This window comes from Mastigoproctus giganteus, chromosome 4, assembly GCF_048544385.1.
Source record: "Mastigoproctus giganteus isolate SK-2022 chromosome 4, ASM4854438v1, whole genome shotgun sequence".
NCBI lineage: Eukaryota > Metazoa > Arthropoda > Arachnida > Uropygi > Thelyphonidae > Mastigoproctus > Mastigoproctus giganteus.
In genome coordinates, this window is record NC_143578.1 from 157,949,279 (window position 1) to 157,968,460 (window position 19,182).

Consider the following 19,182-nt stretch of genomic DNA (forward strand, 5'->3'; position numbering starts at 1 on the left):
GGACCATAGACTCTCTTGGTGAATTATGCAGTGAAAAATAAATTTTTCAGCATATAAACTTTTTCCCATATCCTTTTTCAAATATGATCTATGGTAGGGAAGAACAAGCGTGCTTGTTCTTCCCTACCATAGTTATTGCGCCGTTAGTGGATATTCTGATTTAGTTGCTGTATTCAAGTTTGAATTCTAATATTACTTATATTATTTTGTTAAATATATCTTCACCCGTCGTTGTTGTTTTAAGTTGAGTATGTGGTAATAGTTCTTCTGTTACATTAAAATTTCTATCTATTCCTCTGATAAAAGTAGATAGTTGAGCTGTATCTGCCAAATCAGTGCTTTTGTCAAAAGCCAACAAATAATAATCAAATTCTGAAATCTTTTGTTGTACAGCAGTGACGTAACTACAGCAAATTTGTCCCTCAATGCAAACACAGTTTAAGGGCCCCTGCCACTTCCCGACGGCCAAAAAAAAAAAAAAAAAATCTTGCCATATACCCAATATTTCTGAAAAATACCGGATATAGTTGCATTTTTACTTTTTCCGAACAAAGAAATAAAATACCTGGAGGATGGCAGTTCTACCAACAACTGTCTGCTTACTTTGTTATTATTATTTAAAATAAAAAAAAATTACTGACATCAGAGTAATAAAATTACAAATACAAATTGAGACAAAATGAAAAGAATAGTAAAAATAATAATAATGATAATAAACTAAATTTACAGGAATCAGTAACATATATTAGTATCACAAACTGGACAATGTTTGACAATCGCTGACATCATGGATCATTCATAACTTTTAAATGGTCCATCATGTGAAATTAACTAATGAAAACTGGAATAATAAATATACTTAAATCTTCAACCTTTCTATATTACAAGTTAGAAAAAAATGCTGGTTGACAGTGTTTGTCTTGCTCTGAGAAACTTGAAAATGTAGAATAATAGTACACAATGCTTGATAACAGCTACAGAACTTTCTTCCTTTGCCAATAAAGGAAATGAAAATCTGTGATTTGCTAAATTCTTTTGTTTCGTTTCTCACTCTCATTTCCCAAGTTTCTTCAAGTAACTTTGCAACAAATTTTCCCACCACAAATGAAATCAGAACAGATAACATAAAAAGGTTATAAAATGTATTATTCATGGAGAGTTAAAAAGTCCGGGTCTTGTTCACTGTATAGAAACAAAGCAATGGACAAAGGTAGAATGTTGTTGTTGTGAAAATGGCAAACAAACCTCAAAACCATAAATTTAACAAAACTTCATTTTGGAGGGACTTGAGTAGACCTTTACTCTGCCTGGTCTCATTGTTTATTCTGCTCTCCAAACACTATGGGATAAATGCTAATTACAGGAATGGTTCCTCCCAATGCACTATTTAATTTCAGAATGTCAAACACAAGGATCATAGATTCTGCTATTTAGATGTGTCTCTTGTTAGCGTAGTAATAACTGATTTCTAGTTCTTGTGGTTTAGGGAAAGTGAGGCAATGGCGCTGGTTTTCAATTTTTACAGTATTTGCCGCCTGCATGTTGATCACACATTCCCACGCTTCTGAGCGACCCTGGTGAAGAGAGTATTATGATTCACGTCGGGACTAATGATATTAATTGAACACAACCTGATTTCTTAGATAAATAGGTCCAGGCTGAAAAAATGCCGCAGGTTAGGGCGGAATCTGTATGTGTCTACCATCTGTCCTTATGTGATAGGAGGGATTGTGCTTGAAAGCCTTGGGGATTAAATCAATACTTGAGGGACTCTGCATTGCTTTTGGAGGGTGGGGGAGTGTTATCAGCATGGTCTGCACTTATGGGTGGAAGGAATCTGTTTTGTAGAGTATTCATATGAACAAAAGCGATGCGAGAGATTATGCCAGTATCATCGAAGATACCTAAAGGGAAGCTGCTAATACATACAAATTGTAAGTTAATAAAACGTAAAGCAAAGGACTGTGCAAACCAGAAGAACTTAAGACAGTGAAAATTAGATAGGTACTAGAAACACTGTACACAATTCAACTGATAGAACTTAAAAAAACTTGGCAACATAATAATAAGCAGATAAATACATGAAACTACACAAATGAATGAAGCAGTGCTGATATATAACTTATATTTTTTATATATCAGCCTAAAATTACAAAATATATTAAAATATGTTTTAGATTTTAATGCAGTACTAATTGGAGTGCAAATATGTACTTCAAAAAATATCCTAAGCTATAATTTATAATGTAAAATTGTGACATACATTTAAGGTGGTTTTGGTTCCAACTGAACTGAAATGCTGAGAAACAGATCTTATATCCTTCAGAAGCCAAGTGATGAATGTGAATAAGAAAAAAAAGAGGTGGGAAGTAGTTGGAGAATATTTGCAAGGTCCCTCAAGTAATAAAAATTATTGAGGTTACTAGCATACCCTGTGATAGATGAGAATAGCCCTTCCTTGTGGATTTAAAATTTTACTTTTTGTATTTCTTTATACATATTTACTACATTTATTTTGCCCATTTTTACTTGTCAAGTGGATAAATCCTAGCTTTTACATGTGCATCTGGCTTAAAAATATATATACAGTTGTGCCCCCGTATCTGCTGATTCAGTTACCCGCAGTTAACCATGGAGTAAAAAAAAAAAAAAAGCTTAACACGTACTACTCATGTGTCCAATACAATGCTTCCTTTTATTTTTTACAACATTGATTTTAAATCTATTGCTTCCCTTTAATTTTTACAGTGTTGCATATGGTTTGGTCGCCAACATTATAATGGTTCTTTAGAGATTTAACGGATGCACCATTTTCAAAATTTTGAATAATTTCAAGCTTTTGTTTTATTTGAAAGCACAATTCTTGCATTTCGCAACAATCGACACAGCGCACTAAATACAACTAAACATTCGGTCTCTCTCTCTCTCTCTCTCTCTCTCTTTTTTTTTTTTTTCCCTTTTGTTTTGAGCAGTAGGTGTTAAGACAGTGGGGGTTGCAAGATAATAGGTACACTAATCTCCCAATGACGACTTATAATGCCAGTTCTTCTCACTTATTTATGACTTGCAAAAGATCTGTTTATACCTATTCTAGTTATTACTTGAATTTTATGATTTTTGGTTGATTTTTTTTATTTAATTTGTAGTCTTGAAGTGTCCTGGTAAATCGAGAGTCTGCTGTACTTTATTACCATATTTAATGTTGGTAATATCTTACTCTGTGTTTAATTTATCAATTAAACTTTATTATCCGTATGTATATACAACAAAATCACATTATATTTGTGGTCAGCAGGTGTTCGCTTATATCCATGGTTTCAGCCGTCCATGGTAGATCTTGGAATGTATCCCCTGTGAATACAGGGGATACGTTCCAAGACCTACCATGTATTTATTTATTTCTTGTACTGTTATAAAAATTTGGTAGTTTCAATGATAATTGGGTTAATTGGGTGTTATAGTCTGAGAAATTTTTACTTATAAATTACATATATTATGAAAGAATTTGACATTTGTTGCAGACCTGTTTGAACAGTTGAAACCAAATTATGTAAGTCCTGTCGTTGCTTGGTTGTGCCACGAGGCTTGTCCTGCCAATGGAGAGGTAGTTGAAGCTGCTGGTGGTTGGGTAGGCAAATGTATGTACTTTTTATATTCCTATATATTTGTTACATTAATTATGGTACTGTTCTAATATTACTGTACTAATTGTGCTACCAGGGTATTGGTAAGGTGCTGAAATGTTGTCACCTTAATGCAGGGGTTTTCAAGTGGGGTGCCACGTAATTTGGGTTTTAAGTTACTTTTTTTTTTTTAAATTTATATATTTATTTCATTATAAAAAGGTATACGGTATCCATTGTACGTATGTTTAAATTTGTGGTGATCTATAATTGATGTTTATTTAGTACCTCTATATAAAGAATATAGTTACTAAACATTATATATACTTATGTAATAATTATTTCATAAGTATATATAATTTGTATTATGAATTGTAATTTATCATATAACATTTTTTTAATATATACAGGCACTCCCCGACTTGCATAATACTCGACTTCCGTAAATTCGACTTTACATAAGTTTTTACTGGCCGGTGTAAACTTTAAAAAATCATGTAAACGTATTTTGCATCCTGTAGGAATAAATGGAGAACACATTTGGTTTTTTTTTTTGTAATTCGTTCAAAGACCTTGGAATTTGAAATTTTCACTATATAACTAAGCTATTTATCTCTCTAAAAGGTTATTTTTATAATGGAATGCTACCCATTCGTCTTTATCATATGTTCCATTATAAGAATCAATTTTGAATGGCTTTGTTGATATTTTTCTAAAAAACATTTTTGGAGGTCATGACCATAAAGCAATAAAAACAATTTGCAATTTCTGGTTTATCAGGCTTTTCTGTTAGTTCATCTAATTATAAATGGGTAGTAAATTCTATCTTATTGCATTTGTGATAATCCCGATAACTGGAATTGTGTGGGGTTGTATGTTATTATGGTGAAATCTTGTTTCTGAAATCTTCAGTCATATAAGAAACATAAATAAATTTTCAGAATCTTCTCTTCATTCCTATTTACTTATTACAATGATAAAGGGAAAGCGACCAACAGAAAGTGCAAGTGGTGGCAGTGATCGGAAACGAAACAAATTGATTTAGAAAAGAAGATGGAAATGATTAAGAAGTAAGAAGTAGGACAAAGTTTGTCATCTATTGAATGGGAATTAGGGCTCGCTGCTTCAACAGTGAATACTATTTCAAAGGACAGTTTGAAATAGTATTCACATATATTTGCACATATAAAAGAAGATGTTAAGGATCAAAGCATTTAAGATCAACAGTGATCACAAAACAGCGTTCAGGTGCTATATGGAAGATGGAAAAGCTATTAATAATATGGATGGAAAATCAGATTCAGAAGCAAGTGCCCTTGAGTCTAATGACCATTCAAGCAAAAGCAAGAAGTATTTATGAAGATATTATGGATAAGTGCGGTGAACCCCAAATCAAGTTCATGGCAAGCAACAGGTGGTTTAATATGTTCAAGCATCGTGCTGGTTTCCACAACGTTAAAGTATGCAATGAAGTCGCCAGTGCCGATTCTGCAGCAGCAGAGAAATTTTGTGATGTGTTCTAAAAAACCCCTTTTAAATTTACACAGCCCTCAACCTCTGCAGCGGCGTACTTATCAGCTGGCGACATTGATTCTGGCAATGATGCTCGAAAGGTAAAAGTTGCTGACTTTGGGAGCCTGTCCCCCTCCCTTTTTTTTGTAATTTTGAAAATTTTCTAATTTTTCCTTCGCATGAGATAAAAAAAAATTGAATAAATAATTTTATTTATATGTTTATCAAACATTTCTTTTTTTGCTTCAATCAAATTCAGCAAGCGTAGTTGCGAGTGGTGCATAAGCATTTAGGGAAATTCCGACTTACGTAAAACAACTTATGTAGAGTTCCACGGAACACAACCCTTATGTAAATCGGGGAGTGGCTGTGTATACACACAGAGAATCGGATTATTAAAAGGTTGAAAACCACTGTGTTAGGTATTTCTTTTTGGCCTAGGGGCACTGTGAAAAAATTACTGGGATACTAAGGGCATATGAACCAAGAACTTTTGGGCAACTTATGCCTTAATGTATAGTAGTTTAGGTGAATTGCTTAATAAACTATATTATTAATTTCACATGGTATATGAGTGGTTTTAAACATAGTAATAATCTGTGTGGTACTGTTCTTCATATTGCCTCTGAATTCCCAGAATTGTATCTTGTATAATAATTTTGTATTATTAATATTGTTAACTACCACTATAATGATTATTTTCTGTTCAAATTTGGAGCTAATCATTTGACAGTTAATAGATTTGTCTTTGCTGTGTCAAATAGATGGATAATTTCAAATTAGATTGTGGCAACTCCTATTGATTTAAAAATGTGGTATATATTATTTTTTACCTTATTTTGACATTTTATTACAGTATGATAAAAAAATTTACACACTCACACACACAGTTTTTGTGTAATTTTTTAAAATTCATGGTGACTGAAGTATGACTGGACAAATTTTCTGATTATAAACAGGTTTCATATATTTTTATTTTTTTTACTGTTTCGTTGTCTGTGGAGAAATATGTCAAATGTTTTAAATTCCAAATGCACGTTAGTGTAGTGTTTTTCCCAATAATATTGTACTTGAAAATAAAAATTCTTAACAATAATTTTTATTATTTTAATGTAATCCCAATATGAAAGATATTAATACCCTGCAAGGGTTTAAAGGTTTGGCAGACAGAAGGTACTTTTTAACCTTAGACTTGAAGATATAATATACTTTTAAAATTATGATAGTGTGATTATCCATGGATAAATTTTTGAAATAAACCACTATTTCACCTCATGGATAATCAAAATTAGTTTATTAAGTACTATGACCTAATTCCTGAACTTACCATCACAATGGTGACACTTCAGGATCCTTCCCAGATCCCAATATCAGACCATACAGGATTGTTAACAGCTGTGCACTCTGACTTGTCTAACAAAGACTGCTCTGTGGTCTTATGATGTATAGTCAAAACATCAATTTTGTAATAAGCTTAGAAAAGCTTATTACTTAGTGAAAGCACTTTAGCATTAGTAGAGGCATTTGATGCAAGAAAAAAAGTTTATGCAGCATCAGCCAAAAAAAATAAATAAAAAATAACCACTTCCACTTCACCCCTCTGTTCGTTCGAAATACCTGTCCAGCTGAGCCTTAAACTTATTTAGGCTATCAACTTCCACGACAAGGTATGGAAGTCTGTTCCACCAATCAACCACCCGCTGGCTAAAAGCAAATTTCCACACGTCTATCCTACATCTGTCTTTCCTCAATTTGAATTTATGCCCTCTCAGGTGATTATTCTGAGCAAGAGGAAGAATCCCATCAGCATTGAGCATGCTCAAACCATTCAAGGCTTTATACACCTCTATCAGATCACCTCGCTGGTGCCTAGTCTCCAGACACTGTAATTTGCAAAACAAGCCTTTCTTCGTAAGAGCACCCCTTTGTTCCATTCACTAATCTTGTTGCCCTTCTCTGTACTCATTCCAGCAGCTCTACATCCTTCTTGAAATGAGGCCTCCAGACCTGTATACAGTACTCTAAGTGTGGCCTGACCATTGCCTTATACAAGGGAATAATCACCTCCTTATCCCTGCTAGAAAAATTCCTATATATCATTGACAATACACCATGAGCTACTCTTGCAGCCCGTCTGCACTGCTCAGAGAACTTCATATCTGCCTGCACAACCACCCCCAGGTCCCTTTCATTCTCTACCACTGTCAGTGTAGTACCACAGAGTTGATATGTTGCTCTGGGGTTGCTGTTTCCCATATGTAGTACTTTACATTTGTCAATGTTAAACTTCATTTGCCACCTCTCAGCCCATCTGCTCAACCTCTTTCCAGATCCTGTTTGAGCAGCATAGTGTCAGTAGTGTCCTTGACAACCCTGCCAACCTTCGTATCGTCTGAAAACTTGGACATTAAGCTTGATATACCATCATCAATATCATTTATAAATACAGAAAACAATAATGGACCCAATACTGAACCCTGAGGGACTCCACTAATAACATTAGTCCACGATGAGCAGTGTCAATTGATTACCACTCTGTCTTCTCCCCCTCAACCACCCCTTTATCCATAGCAGCAATTTGCCTCCAATGCCACACTGCTCCAATTTGTGCAGCAGTCTTCCCTGTGCAACAGTATCAAAAGCCTTTCTAAGATCCAAGTATATAATATCAAAGTTATTCCATGCATCCAGTTCTTTTGTGACTGCATCATAATATCCAATCAAATTGGTCAGGCAAGACTTCCCCTTAACAAAACCATGCTGTGTCCGAGCTATAACTGAAGTCTTGTCTAGATGATCCTGCAGTGCTTCTTTAACCAGTGCCTCCATTAATTTTCCGGGAACAGAAGTTAAACTGACAGGTCTATAATTACTTGTGTCAGCCTTTGATCCTCCTTTGTGAATTGGGGTCACATTTGCACTTTTTCAGTCCATGGGTACCTCCCCTGAGTCCAAGGAAGCTCTCATGATTATGGCTAAGGGTTTGCTTACTTCCTTTGCTGCCTCCTTTAATATAAGTAGAGTTGCTAGAATGAGTACAGAGAAAGGCAACAAGATTGAGGGAAATGAAGGCATCCTCTTACCAAGAAAAGATTAAGGTCTGCAGATTGCAGCCTCTGGAGATTAGGCACCTGCAAGAAATGATCTGATTTAGGTGTACAAGACCTTGAATGGTTTAAACAAGCTCAATTCTAATGGTATTCTGCCTATTGCTCAGATTACAAACCTGAGGGGTATAAATTCAAATTGAAGAAAGACAGTTGTAGAATAGATGTGCGAAAATTTGCCTTTAGCCAGTGGGTAGTTGATTGCTGGAACAAACTTTCATTTATTTCTGTGTCGTTGTGGAAAACAAACTTCCACCTGTCGTTTTTCTCAGAAACAATCCGACACGTCACTGCGGGATGCAGTGTGATCACTCAGATGGAGACTTGTAGGCATGACCAGGGTGTCACGATAATGTATCAGAAGCTAGCCCAAAAAATACCAGTTTATTAAAGAAAGTGTTCCGTATTACAAGTACAAACCCCAGAACATACTAGAGACCATTACCCACAAACTATACAGGATCATGCCATAATTACAGACAAGATGATCCTGCACAACAAACCATACATAACCGTCATTGACAAGAGGGAAAAGGCTGCCTAACTGATCGACATAGTGGTGCCCAACACCAGCGACCTTCAGCAAACCTAGGAGGAAAATATCAGGAGGTATACATATCTATAATAGGAAATAAAATAAATGTGATATATGGAACAAGTAAAGACCATCCTGATCACCTTGTCAACCATTAGAATGGTGCCAAAGAGAACCTAGCAGCAATAGGACTCCGTAAGGAATTTTTAGGGTTCTTTTTCAAACTTGGTTGTGTTAGTTGGTTTCAGGTGCTTGGTTGTGTTAGTTGGTTTTTAGCATGGTTTTCCTCCCAGAAACTCTAGTTTTTCATACAGAAAACAGGAACTCAACCATAGAACACATCTTATTTACAGATAGAATAAATAGATCAATATAGCCTTAGCTACTGATGCTCCTAAAATTCTACTACAACAGCAATAGGGCTCCCAGAGAACACTCACATCAGACTTCAGAAAGCCCTGATTCTGAATACCTGTAGGATAGTCTGAAAGGTCCCCCACCAATAATAGTTGATGGATATAAAAACTATTCCGTGCGCCTGATAAGCATACCAGCCACAGGATCAGATAAAAAAAAAACAAGCAAACAAACAAACCTATTAGGAGAAAAAAAATAGACAATACAGTCCATTCTGGTTACTTGGGACACATCAGGCTAGTGCATTTTGGCCCGATTAGCTGCTGCCCCAATTATCCGAAGTTTCATGTAAATAGTTAAAAATACAATGTGTACCCCCCACTTTAAAATTGGTTCACTGTACAATCAAATCATGTTACCATTCACTATACAATGTGCAGTAAGCGCCGGTCATCGTGATCACGTTTGTGAATTGAATTTTCATTCTATTAAACAGCGATTCTAATTAGCGAAAATAGGAGGAATGTTATCCACAGGCTATAAAAGCAAAGATATATTAAGCACAAATTTACTCTTTATTACCTTACCAATTAAAAAATTAAATGATACGTGAAAATCAGAAGAATATATGTGATAATCGGAATAATTAATACGTACTGTAATATGTACATACCAACTAAACTAGTTGACATTTCTGTTCACTGACATTTGTGGGTGGGGGTTAAAATTTAAAACAGTAAAAAGATAAACAATCAATAACAAAGAACACAGCACACACAAATTGCAAGTAACACAATATGCGCAAGTGAGAACGGAGTAACGAGTTACAAAGCTTTAAAAATAGGAATGAAGAGAAGATCTGAAAATAAATTTTTTTATATGATTGAAGATTTCATGGAAGTGTAAACACATTCCACCATAATAACCCACAGAAATCCAGCTTTGGGTATTATTGTCAAATTCAGTAAGATCGAGTTTTACTGTCTGTTTATGATAGATTTCACTAACAGAAAAGCCCAATAAACAGGTGACTGCTTATTGTTTTATGGTTGTGACCTCCAGAATTTCGACTGAACCACGTGGTACCATTGGAGACAATTGTAGGGTAATCTCCAGTGCTGCGGTTTCCTGCCCCGATTAAATGCCATTCTGTCCCAATTAAGTGAAGTAAACCCCGGCTATTTTCTCGATTGGTTTCTATTTTTTAAGATTTGCCCCAAATAAATGGCTGCCCCGATTAACCGGTGGCCCAAATAACCGGAATCCATTGTAATTTCAGAAGATTTAACACTAAGGCAAGAAAAATGAAATTAAAAAATAAAATAAAAAAAAAAACTCCTTGATACACTGGGTATTATTAAGGATGCAAATACCAAATCAGTATGGGAAAAAATCCATCAGTTAAATGGTAAATTACCCCTGATATTCTTAAAACCTTAACAGAATGATATTACATGAAGTTTTCATTAATATTTATACTTTGTGCAGTCATTCTTTTCCAATACATGAGCTTAAGGAGTCTTTATCCAGAACATGCAAAGGTGCAGCTGTTCCAGACAATAAATATGACACCATGCTAAAACAATTCAATGAAACAGCGTTTAATTTTGTTTTTAATTTTTATAATCATATATATTGTCAGAAAACTGCTACCTGTGATCTTAGTGGTATTCAATTGATTAAACCTTCCAAAACATCGAAAAGATCATTGAGATTGACATAATTATAAACCAGTCTCTCTCTCTCTCTCTCTCAAGTTGCCTTTGCAAAGTATTAAGAAAAAAAATTATACACATGGTTTCTTGAAACTAAAAATGTTAAAAAAAAAACAAAAACTAGTATGGTTTCAGATGAAAATGTGTGCCTGAGTGAATGTGTCTCTGAGTGTGTTTGAATGTGTGCATGAAAGTGAATATCTGTGTGTGTGTGTGTGTGTGTGTGTACACAAAAGTGAATGCCTGTATGAAATGTGTGTACAAATTAAATGTCAGTGTATGTGTGTTCATTTCTGGGTGTGTATGAATGTGTGAATGGGTATGTATATGTGTTCATGTGTGTCTGTATGAAATGTCAGTGTATGTATGTTCATGTGTAGGTGTGGGTATGAACATTCTGTGTCTGTTCGTGCATGGATGTGTGTATGAATGAAATATGTACGAAATGTATGCATGCATGTGTGTGTTTGTTTCTCTATGTTCGTGTGCATACAGTTCAATTCTACAAAAATGTCTGTCTGTGTGTGTGTACAAATGAAATATCTGTATATGTGTGCGTTATCCTGTGAATGTATGTGTGAGAGAATGTGCCACTCTGTGTATAAATGTGTGCAAATGTCTCTCTTTGTATAAGTCTCTCTCTCTCTCTCTCTATAAATGTGTGTGTGATTCTGTGTGTGAATGTATATATGTGTATGCGTGAATGTCTGTTTGTATATAAATGTATCTGTGAATGTCTCTGTTTGTGTATACATACATACACACACACGTTTATACACACACAGAGAGACATACATGTGTATATATATATATATATATACACATGTATGTCTCTCTGTGTGTGTGAAAATGTATGTGTGTATATTTGAATGGATATTTGTGTGTATGACTGTATGAGTGTGTTCATGCATGATGTGCATTGTGTGAATGTGTGTTTATCAACATTGCATTCGTGTGTTTCCGTGTTTGCAAACTTGTGAATGTGTGTTTGTATGTGTGCGTGTGAATGTAGTAGTAGTAGTGGCATGTGATGCAAGAAAGCAAGTGTATGAGCTTATGCAGCATCAGCCAAAAAAAAAAAAAAAAAAAAATTACAAAACAATCCCCTCTAAATATTCGCCCAGTTCCTCCCTAAATTTATTTAACTTATCAACTTCCACAATGACAAATGGAAGTTTGTTCCAGCAATTAACCACCCGCTGGCTAAAGGCAAAATTACGCACATCTATTCTACATCTGTCCTTACTCAATTTCAGTTTATGCCCCCTTAGGTTCATAATCCGAAAAAGTGGAAGAATCCCATCAGAATTCAGCGTGCTCAACCCATTCAAGGCCTTATACACCTCAATCAGATCATCTCGCAGGTGCCTAGTCTCCAGCTGCTGCATTTTGCAGAACTTAAGCCTCTCCTGGTAAGAGGATCCCTTCATTCCCCTCACCAATCTTGTTGCCCTTCTCTGTACACGCTCAAGCAAATCTACATCATTCCTAAAATGAGGCCTCCAGACCTGTACGCAGTACTCAAGGTGTGGCCTGACCATTGCCTTATACAGAGAGACAATCACCTCCTTTTCCCTGCTAACAAAATTCCTGTATATCATTGACAACACCCCATGACCTGCCCTGGCAGCCTGTCTACATTGCTCAGAAAACTTCATATCTGATTGCACAATTACTCCCAGGTCTTTTTCATTTTCTACCACCTTAAGTGTAATACCACACAGTTGGTTACTTCTACCCATATGCAGTACTTTGCATTTTTCAATGTTAAACTTCAGTTACCACTTCTCAGCCCATCTGCCCAAATTTTCTAGATCCTGTTGCAGTAACACACTGCCATTACTGTCATTAACAATCCTGCCAACCTTTGTATCATCTGCAAACTTCGATACTTAGCATGATATAACTTCATCAATATCATTGATAAATATCCAAAACAACAGTGGACCCAACACTCAACCCTCTGGGATTCCACTAACTACATTAGTGGATTCAGACAGGGTTCAGTGTTGGGTCCATGAAGAGCAGCACTCGTTGATTACCACCCTCTGTCTTCTCCCACTCAACCATCCTTTTATCCATTGTAGCAACTTATCCTTAATACCATTCTGCTCCAATTTGTACAGTAGTCTTCCATGTGCAACAGTGTCAAAAGCTTTCCTGAAATCCAAGTATATGATATCAAAATTATTTTTGCATCCAGTTCCTTTGTAACTACATCATAATAACCAATCAAATTTGTCAGATAAGACTTTCCTGAAACAAACCCATGCTGTGTCTGAATTATTGCTTCAATATGTTGTCTAGATATATGTTTGTGCATGTGTATATATGTTTGTGAATGTATATACAGTACATATGTTTGTGAATGTATATACAGTACATATGTTTGTGAATGTATATACAGTACATATGTTTGTGAATGTCATATCATATATTTGGATCTTAGAAAGGCCTTTGATGCTGTTGCAAATGGAAGTCTGCTGCACAAATTGGAGCAGTGTGGCATTGGAGGAAAATTGCTGCTATGGATAAAGGGTTGGTTGAGTCCGAGAAGACAGAAAATGGTAATCAATGGACACTGCTTGTCGTGGACTAATGTTATTAGTGGAGTCCCTCAGGGTTCAGTGTTGGTCCATTGTTATTTTCTGTTTTTATAAATGATATTGACGATGATATATCAGGCTTAATGTCCAAGTTTGCAGACGATAAGAAGGTTTGCAGGGTTATTAATTACGCTAATGACAGTACACTGCTGCAACATGATCTAGAAAAGTTGAGCAGATGGGCTGAGAGGTTAGCATTAGCAAAGGCACATGATGCAAGAAAGCAAGCTTATATAGCATCAATCAAAAAAAGAAAAAAACCCTTATTTCACCCATCTACTCACTCCAAATGTTTGTCAAGTTCTGCTGAATCTATTTAAGCAATCAACTTCTACAATGACACATGGAAGTTTGTTCCACCAATCAACCACCCGCTGACTAAAGGCAAACTTCCGCACATCTATCCTACAACCGTTTTTCCTCAGTTTCAATTTATGCCCTCTCAGACGATTATTCTTAGCAAGAGGAAGAATTCGCATTGGGCATGCTCAAACCATTCAAGGCTTTATACACCTGAATCAGATCACCTCGCAGGTGCCTAGTCTCCAGACACTGTAATTTGCAAAACTTAAGCCTTTAGAAGAGCAACCTTTTGTTCCATTCACTAATCTTGTTGCCCTTCTCTGTACTTGTTTGAACAGCTCTACATCCTTCTTAAAATGAGGCCTCCAGACCTGTATACATTACTCAAGGTGTGGCCTGACCATTGGCTTATACAAGGGGATAACCACCTCCTTATGCCTGCTAGAAAAATTCCTGTATATCATTGACAAGACACCATGAGATACTCTTCCAGACCGTTTGCACTGCTCAGAAAACTCCATATCTGCCTGCACAGTTAATCCCAGGTCCTTTTCATTCTCTACCACTGTCAGTGTGGTAACACAGAGTTGATATGTTACTCTGGGATTACTGCTTCCCATATGTAGTAGTTTACATTTGTCAATGTTAAACTTCATTTGCCACCTCTCAGCCCATCTGCTCAACTTTTCTAGATCCTGTTGCAGCAGTGTACTGTCATTAGTGTCATTTACAACCCTGCCAACCTTTGTATCATCTGCAAACTTGGATGTTAAGCCTGACATACCATCATCGATATCATTTATAAATACAGAAAACAATAACGGATCCAATACTGAACCCTGAGGGACTCTACTAATAACATTAGTCCACGATGAGCAGTGTCCATTGATTACCACTCTGTCTTCTCCCCCTTAACCACCCCTTATCCATAGCAGGAATTTGCTGCCAATGCCACACTGCTCCAATTTGTGCAGCAGTCTTCCATGTGCAATAGCATCAAAAGTCTTTCTAAGATCCAAGTATATAATATAAAAGTTATTCCCTGCATTCAGTTCTTTTGTGACTGCATCATTGTATTCAATCAAATTGGTCAGACGAGACTTCCCCTTAACAAAACCATGCTGTGTTTGAGCTATAACTGAAGTCTTGTCTAGATGATCTTGCAGTGCTTCTTTAACCAGTGACTCCATTAATTTTCCTGGAACAGAAGTTAAACTCACAGGTCTATAATTACTTGTCAGCCTTTGATCCTCCTTTGTGAATTGGGGGTCACATTTGCACATCTCCAGTTCATGGGTACCTCCCCTGAGTCCAAGGAAACTCTCATAATTATGGCTAAGGGTTTGCTTACTTCCTTTGCTGCCTCCTTTATTATAACTGGATATATCCCAATCACCCCAGGTGCCTTTCTTGTGTTTATCTTCAAGAATTTCTCCTCCACTTTACTCTCAGTTATTACAAGCTTCTCTAGCTTACTGCCAGAGATGAATACACCTCTGGCATTCCGCTCACTGAATAACTCCTCATGGGTGAATATAGATGCAAAATACTCTTTTAGTTTGTTAGCTACCTGAGCAGGATCATCAACAGTTGAACCATCGATATCAAGTGGACCAATCTGATTCATCTCCTTCCTTCTAGAGTTTACATAAGTAAAGAACTCTTTGCTCTTTTTCTTTGCATCCTTTGCCAAAGATTTCTCGTAATCTGCCTTCGCTTGCCTGACCTCCTTTGTAACTTGGTTACAGACCAGTTTATATCTATCATAGGCTTCTGTGTCACATGTTAATTTATATGTATCCCATGCATTTTTCTTCTTCTCTGTCACATGTCTAATTAGTTCCTCTGACATCCATTTAGGCCTAAATCTTGAACAATATTTCTTTGTTGGTATGAAAAGCCAAGTTGCTTCCAAGATTAATTCTTTGAATACTTCCCATTTTGAATTTGCAGTTTGTAACATCATCAGTTGTTCCACTGTATAGAAATAAATACTGTCTCAGACCACTGTAGTCTCCTTTACGAAAGCAAAAACTCTTCCCTTTATCCTTGATGGTTGTTACCACTTTGAGTAAATCCCACTTCAGCACGCTGTGATCACTGCCACCTAGTGGTTCCTTTATCTGCAGATTCTTGATGCATGAAGAATCAGTACTGATAATCAGATCAAGAGTATTATTCCCTCTAGTTGCCTCCTGTACATGCTTCTGTAAAAAACAATCATTCAATAAATCCACAAAAGCCTTGCTAGTGTGTGAGTGATCAACCCACAAATTCCAGTCAATTTCCTGGAACGTAAAATCAACCCCATTATAAGACATTCTGATTTACTGGCCCACTCCATTTCTCCGCACAATTGCTCATCATATTCATCAGATAATCTTCTCCCACTCAACCATCCTTTTATCCAATGTAGGAATTTACCCTTAATACCATTCTGCTGAAATTTGTACAGTAGTCTTCCATGCGTAACAGTGGCAAAAGCTTTCCTGAAATCCAAGTATATTATATCAATATTATTTTTTGCATCCAGTTCCTTTGGAACCACATCATAAATACCAGTCAAATTTGTCAGACAAGACTTTCCATTATTCAAACACAGCATGGGTTTGTTTATTGCTGCAGTCTTGTTTAGATGATCCTGCAATGCATATTTAATCAGTGACTCCATTATTTTACCCGGAACAGAATTTAAACTAACCGGTCTGTAATTACTCGTGTCGCCCTTTAATTCCCTCTTTGTGAATTGGGGATACATTTGCACATCTCCAGTCAATGGTGACTTCCCCCTGAGTCTAAGGATGCTCTTATAATTATGGCTAAGGGTTTGCTTACTTCCTTTGCCACCTCCTTTAATATAACTGGATAGATCCCATCCACTCTAGGTGCCTTTCTTACATTTAACTTCAACAATTTCTCCTCCACTTTGCTCTCAGTTATTACAAAATCATTAAGCACCCTGCTACAATTTGATAACCTTCTGGCATTTTCAAACCTTAATAACTCCTCATTCAGTTCGTTTGCTCTCTGAGCAGGATTATCAACAGTCGAACCATCAATATCAAGTGAATCAATCAGATTCATTCCTTTCCTTTCAGAGTTTACATAAGTAAAGAAATCCTTACTGTTTTTCTTAGCATCATTTGCCAAAGATTTCTTGTAATCTGCGTTCGCCTGCCTAACTTCCTTTGTGACTTGATTACAAACTATCTTATATCTGCCATAGGCTTCTGTGTCGCCTGATAATTTATATGCATGCCGTGCATTTTACTTCTCTGTCACAAGTCTCATGTCTCATTAGTTCATTTGATAACCATTTAGGCCTAAACCTTGAACAATATTTCTGAATAGGTATTCAGAAACTATATTTCTGAAACTTTTAGTAGCTTCCACGATTAATTCCATGAATGCTTCCCTCTTAGAATTTGCTGTTGGTAACATCATCAGTTGATCCGATCCCACTGTACAGAATTTAAAAACTGTCTGTGACCACTGTACTCACCTTTATGGAAGCAAAAACCCTTTCCTTTACCCCTGATGGTAATTATATCTTTAAGTAAATCCGGTATCAGTACATTGTGATCACTGCCACCTAGTGGTTCCTTTATCTGCAAATTCGTAATACATGAATGATCACTGCTGATAACCAGATCAAGAGTATTACTCTCTCTGGTTATCTCTCGAACATGCTGCTGAAGAAAAGACTCGTCCAATAAATCCACAAAAGTCTTACTAGTGTGTGAGTGACCAAACCACAAGTTTCACACAATATGTGGGATGTTAAAATCCCCCATTAAAAGACGTTCTGATTTACTAGCCCACTCTATTTCTCTGCCAACCGGGCTAGCCGGGTGGGTAAAGTGCCTGCCTTGCAACCCAAAGGTCGCAGGTTTGAATCCTGCGTCGAGCGTGGATGAAAGTACTGCAAAAACTTTGGTAGGTGCATTATGGCTACAGAAGCTGATGCGCCAACAGCTACCAAAAAAAACTATTTCTCTGTTCATCTTTTGATTGTACTCATTTGAGTCAGGCCTATAACCGACTCCTTTTATATTTGCTTTCGCAATGCTTGTGTCACACCAAACTGACTCAACAGTGCAGTGTTCATCTATATCTGGATGCACTTGTTTTGATTTTGTTTTTCTTAATTAACAGCATAACACCTCCTCCCTTCCTATCCTGTCTATTCTTTCTTTCTGTGCACGTTGTACTCCCTAAATTCCAATTCTGCATTCCTAATATCTGTGTGACACCATGTCTCTGATATCCCAACAATATCTGCCTTTGATGTCTTGAACAACACTTCAAATTCATCAAATTTATTTACTATACTTCTAACATTGGTATACCCGCAAGTATACATCCACCTATTCTTATTCTTAGTTACCCTTACACATCCCATATACCCAACAGTTTCACGATGACTGCCATCAGTCCTTGAAACCCCCAGCACCCCTTGCTCCAGGCCGCTGCTTATTCTAATAGAAGTAGTGGAAGAATCTCCGTCATCTCTGCCTGTAGCTTCTTTTAATGTTTTAGTCTCTTTATCCCCCAATCTAGTAGTTTTCCGACCAACCTGACACATCTTCGATAGCATCAGCAAATATTCTTGCACCCTTTCTATTTAAGTATATCCCATCCCTGTAGAAGCAGTTTCTCCTGTTAACAAGCACAGACCATGCTGAAAAAATTCTACCCCTTGAGCCTTGCACATTCCTTCCAGGGCCGAACTGATTGACAAGGCTCTCATCATGTACTCCCTCTTGTCATGTCTGGTCAGAATTGCAGACACTTTCAAATTTAACCCTGACTCATGACTTTTTTTTGCTACATTGACCTGTACTTGTTAAGTGACCTGTACTTGTTAAGTAAATCCCCTACTCTTAATGTAATTGGTGCCAACATGTACAACAAGATCACCTTTTGTGCCCTTAAAAGATGACATGCTTTACAATGTCATCAACATTTGCCCCTGGCAGACATACCCTGGTCCTATTCCATCTATCCTTTTTATATAATATATTCCCCGTCTTCTTGAAGATAGAGTCACCAGTAATAATAAATCCTGTGGGACCAGTGCATTCTGCCTTGGAGATTGCCACTGTGTGCCTGATGCCCAGGAGTGAGCTCTGGCGTTGAGTTGGGCACCTGAGAGCTTGACGGGTCTCTCGTATTAATTTCTTTGAATGCATCTAGCCTACACCTCAAGCTCTCTTAGACGCCCATTAGAATGCTGAGTTGACGCCTAATTTCTAGACACTCACTGCGCCTGGCACACACAAAGACATCCTCCTTGGCTAGATCATGTTCTGTTCCAGAGAGTTCGTCAAACATTTCACAAGTTGCACCTTTTTTAGGCTGTGATGCGTTGGAGCATTGGCCCCTTCAGTTCTCCTCCAAGTCACAGCACTCTGCCACTTTGTG

The 19,182-nt window shown here is 36.8% G+C and overlaps 1 protein-coding gene across 1 annotated transcript in view; it reads left to right on the plus strand.

Annotated features, from left to right (window-relative positions):
• Nucleotides 1-19,182, plus strand: part of Mfe2 (peroxisomal Multifunctional enzyme type 2) — a 741,845-nt gene that overhangs the window by 191,556 nt on the left and 531,107 nt on the right. The window contains exon 9 of the mRNA XM_090372984.1: nt 3,522-3,638. Within this exon, the coding sequence (XP_090229110.1) occupies nt 3,522-3,638 (117 nt within the window). The remainder of the gene's footprint in view (nt 1-3,521; nt 3,639-19,182) is intronic.